The 3,988-nt window shown below is 32.1% G+C and overlaps 1 protein-coding gene across 5 annotated transcripts in view; it reads right to left on the bottom strand.

The window, feature by feature from the left end:
- The window catches only part of LOC112706256 (uncharacterized), a 4,642-nt gene extending 2,175 nt beyond the window's left edge, over positions 1–2,467 (bottom strand). The window contains exons 1-6 of one of the 5 annotated variants that reach the window (XM_072200744.1): positions 1,964–2,467; positions 1,614–1,647; positions 1,240–1,517; positions 973–1,135; positions 206–521; positions 1–33 (exon numbers count right to left, since the gene is read on the bottom strand). The exon at positions 1–33 is cut by the window's left edge and continues 2,175 nt beyond it. In XM_072200744.1, coding sequence (XP_072056845.1) covers positions 1–33; positions 206–521; positions 973–1,055 — 432 coding nt within the window. In that variant the 5' untranslated portion in view covers positions 1,056–1,135; positions 1,240–1,517; positions 1,614–1,647; positions 1,964–2,467. Of the gene's footprint in view, positions 522–972; positions 1,136–1,239; positions 1,518–1,613; positions 1,648–1,963 lie in introns of all 5 variants that reach the window. The other 4 variants (XM_072200742.1, XM_072200743.1, XM_072200741.1 and 1 more) reach the window with 4 other exon arrangements.
- Between the last annotated feature and the right edge of the window lie 1,521 nt (positions 2,468–3,988).

The following is a 3,988-nucleotide window of genomic DNA, read 5'->3' on the forward strand; positions in this document are numbered from 1 at the left end:
AGGAAATCCAATGTCGCTACCAAAGAACCTCGTCTGCACGAACACAACATTGAGCACATATATCTACCTAATTATCCATTGAGACTAATTAACAAACATTTGACGTGCATATTAGCTCAAACCAACAAATAAGCAAACCATCGAACACTTGGTGTGCACAGGGAAATTCATAGAAGGGAGGGAAGAAGAAAAAGAAAAAACGCACGAGTGTTTCTCTGAATTCTTGTTGTGCGATCTTGCGCTCCTGAGCCCTGATTTGTGCAGCTTCGGCCTTGAGCTTCTTGCGCTCCTCATTGGCAACTCTAAGGGCTTCTCTGCGAGCTTCGTCCTTGCGCTGCGTCTCGATCTGAAGCAACTCCATAGCAAAGTCATTAATAATCACCAAAGCCACAAGGCCCTTCAATTCAGCACCAGATGCACCACCACTCCTCATCAAAGCTTCTTTTGCAGAAATAAGCTCATATAGAACAACTCCGAAAGCATATACATCTATTTTGGGAGAAACACTTCCATATACATATCTGCAAATAAGAGAATCCTATTATTAAATCTAAAAAGCTCACTTTCCTTTCTAGAATGTGAATGTGTGAAGTTAATACTGAAAAACTTCTACTTTTATTGCTTCTAATTGGAAACAAGGAGATGTAGATCAAGGAATACTCTTTCAACATTCATAAACTCATAACTATGTACTAAATTAATGGGGGAAGAAAAGAACTACCAACACTTTGCAAGTTTAGTTAATGTATAATAGTTAGCATACTTTAATCCTTAGTTTGCCAAAAGAAATTGAATAGATAGAAAACAGTTCATCATACTCTAATAGTATTATCATACATAAAACTTGACTATGCCTGCAGCATCTATTCAACTAAAAGAACTGCAATTTAGTTTTTCATTAATAAAAAAATATATGCAACTTTTCTTTCAAATACTTGTAATCAAAACTAGTAACACAGAGAAATTATGAACCTCGCCATTGAGCTCTCCATAATAGACTTCACCAAAACCACCTTGACCAATCTTTTTAGCCAAACTGAAGTTATTTGTGGCATTGGCTAGTTCCTCATACGAAAACTCTGCTGATTTTTCTACCTTAATACCCATAATACTAGTATCATCTGAAGCTGAAGTTCTGTTTTTGGCATTATGAGAGGTTTCGCCAGAAAGAGGGACAATGTATAAGAGTTACTAATCCAAGCATGCTATTAGATAAAATATAAGTCGAAATCCATATACCTTGGCGAACAAAGTTCTCGCTGGAATCTTTAGCTACCAATTTTTTGTTCCATATCTTCTTTCTTCTGTAACATTTAACATAAACACAAAATACCAATAACAGAAGTGCTGCTACTATTCCAACAGATATTCCACCAATAACGCCACCGGATAGACCTTTTCCTGCAGAAACAATAGAACAGCACAAAGTCCTTACCTTCACTATCTTGATATCAAACTCAAATGAAAAGAATGATCAATGATAGAAAAACTGTGCTGAGATTGTCAAACCTCCATTGCTGAAAAGAAAAATGAAAACAGGGTCATTAAGTTTAGAAGATCACTGAAAAATGAAATTTAAATAACTTGGACAGTAAGGTTAAGAGAAAAGTTACCTTAGTTTAAAGGGCACATAGTTTCCATTTTCGTCTGTAAAAAAGCGAAATGAAAGGAGAATGTGAGATATTATTCACTTCAAAATTTTGAAGTTCCTCGGAAACCAATTTGAAAGATCCAACTATAAGAATGATGCTAATAAGTTAAGCATACTCTTGACAGTATTAGAGACAGATTAATTAACACTTATTCAACAATGGTTTATCAGAATCATTAACAATGGAGTAATTCACAGTAAAAACAGTAGGATTCACAGATTAATTAACACTTATTCAACAATTATTCAACCCATAACAAATTCACAAATTAACTAATAACAATTATTCAGTAATTGTTATAAAAAAATTACCTGGAATCTAGAAGTCCTAGAACAGAGCAGAGCAGATCTTGAGCAAGAGGGGGACAAGGGCATGACCGAAGGGATGACAGGTGGAACAGAGATAGCGCCGGCAACGATGGAACAGAGCTGCTCGACGGAAAAAGGAGGAGAGCCTGGTGACAATGGAACCGAGCTGCGCGACGGTGCTTTCAAAGCTGAAACAGTAGCTGCACGATGGTGGAACAGAGCTGCACGATAACGACGGTGGCTTCGAAGCTCGTTTCGGCGACGGCGACAGGAGATGGACGGAGGTGAGGGAGTGAGATCGATGACGGAGAGAGGAAGGAGGAGCTCGAGGGTGATGGGAAGGATGGGTTCGCGTTTAGGCGTTGTGTGGAGTTAAGGATAGGAAGAGGAGAGAAGAAGAGGAGCACAGAGAGAGAGAGAGAGGATAGGAAGAGGAGAGAAGAAGATGAAGAAGACTGAAATCTTCAAGGCGTGAGAGAAGGTTTCTGAACCATACGAAGAACAATTTTAGTTTTTTATTTTTTTAATATGTTTAATACTAATAAAGAATAGTTTTAATTTTTTGTTTTTTTAATATGTTTTTGTTTTGTTGTTTTAATTATTTGAATCTATAAAATTAAGATTAATTGAATTATAAAATTTGATTAATTTAAAAGGATATTTTCGTCTAATCAAACAAAGAAAGGATGTTTAAGTCTTTTTATAAAATTAAATAAATAAATATTTTTTATTTTTATTTAATTAAAAGGGTGTTTATTATATATTTAAAAAAGAAAAAACTAAATGCTGACGTGAAAAATAAATTCCACTTATCTTGATGTTATTTGTCCATATTTTAAACGTATCGGTACGTATATATTTATCATCGTACCGTAGCAAACACCAATATATAATATTGGCAAATCCAGCTTTAGTAACTTGGCACGTGTACACCCATGAAGACTGGCATGTGGGGACTGTTTATTCCCAAGTTCATATAAAATATACCAACTTGCACATGATAATTTGGAGACAGGAGGAAGATGGGCTTTTTTTTAATTTATTTATTTAAATAAACATTTCATTAATTATACGTTTAAATAAGAATAGAGAAATTTATCAAATTATACAATTTGATAGGATCTTTTGGAGACAGGAGGATGATGGTTTTTTTTTAAATTATTTATTTAAATAAACATTTCATTAACTATACATTTAAATAAGAATATAAAAATTTTTTAAATTATACAATTAGTCTTATTTTTATTTACAGTCAGAAACTCAAAAAATAAAATTTGTAAGGCTTTTAATAACAGTAAAAATAAAATAGATTTTTTTATTATTTTTGCAGACAAAAACAATAAAAATGAACCAAAAAAATAATTATTTTGCTTTTATAGGCCACAAAAATGTAGTTAATTATATTAAATGGAATAATGTTATATTCGAATTTTCAGCTGTCTTTAGACAAAAAATGAGTGATTATTTTATACTTTATTTTTGTAATCTCAAAATCTAAAAATTATATATTTTATTTGTTTTTGCATACTAAAATGTTTATACAACAATTTATTTTTTTATTTTTGTAATTGTAAAAATACATTTAAATACATAAATTGATAAATTTTATATTTCAATTTGAATATGTAAATAATAAAATTTTTATTTAAATGAAAAAGGTCGAGGATGATGCATGCACTAGAATTAAGCATTTTTTTATTAGAGAAAAAAATATATATATGATGATGATGATGATGATCTAGAAGTATACCTTGGTATGAATTTGTTCCAGTCGCACTCACTTTCTTGAAAATGTAAAGTAGTATAAACTATAAACTAATCAAGGTGCAGTGGCTCTCTTTCTTGGAAATCAACGACTTAAATAAATATTTTCAGTCATGGACGACAGCATAATAATTAATTATTGTTACAGAACGTTAGGGAATGTAGTCGAAGCAGCAAATATTTTATCATGGTTGAGATGTTAATTATTTGCGAATATGTCGTGCGTCAAGCATGTTAGATTCTGTCAGATCTATATCAAAAATT

This window comes from Arachis hypogaea, chromosome 8 (genome assembly GCF_003086295.3).
Source record: "Arachis hypogaea cultivar Tifrunner chromosome 8, arahy.Tifrunner.gnm2.J5K5, whole genome shotgun sequence".
Taxonomy (NCBI): domain Eukaryota; kingdom Viridiplantae; phylum Streptophyta; class Magnoliopsida; order Fabales; family Fabaceae; genus Arachis; species Arachis hypogaea.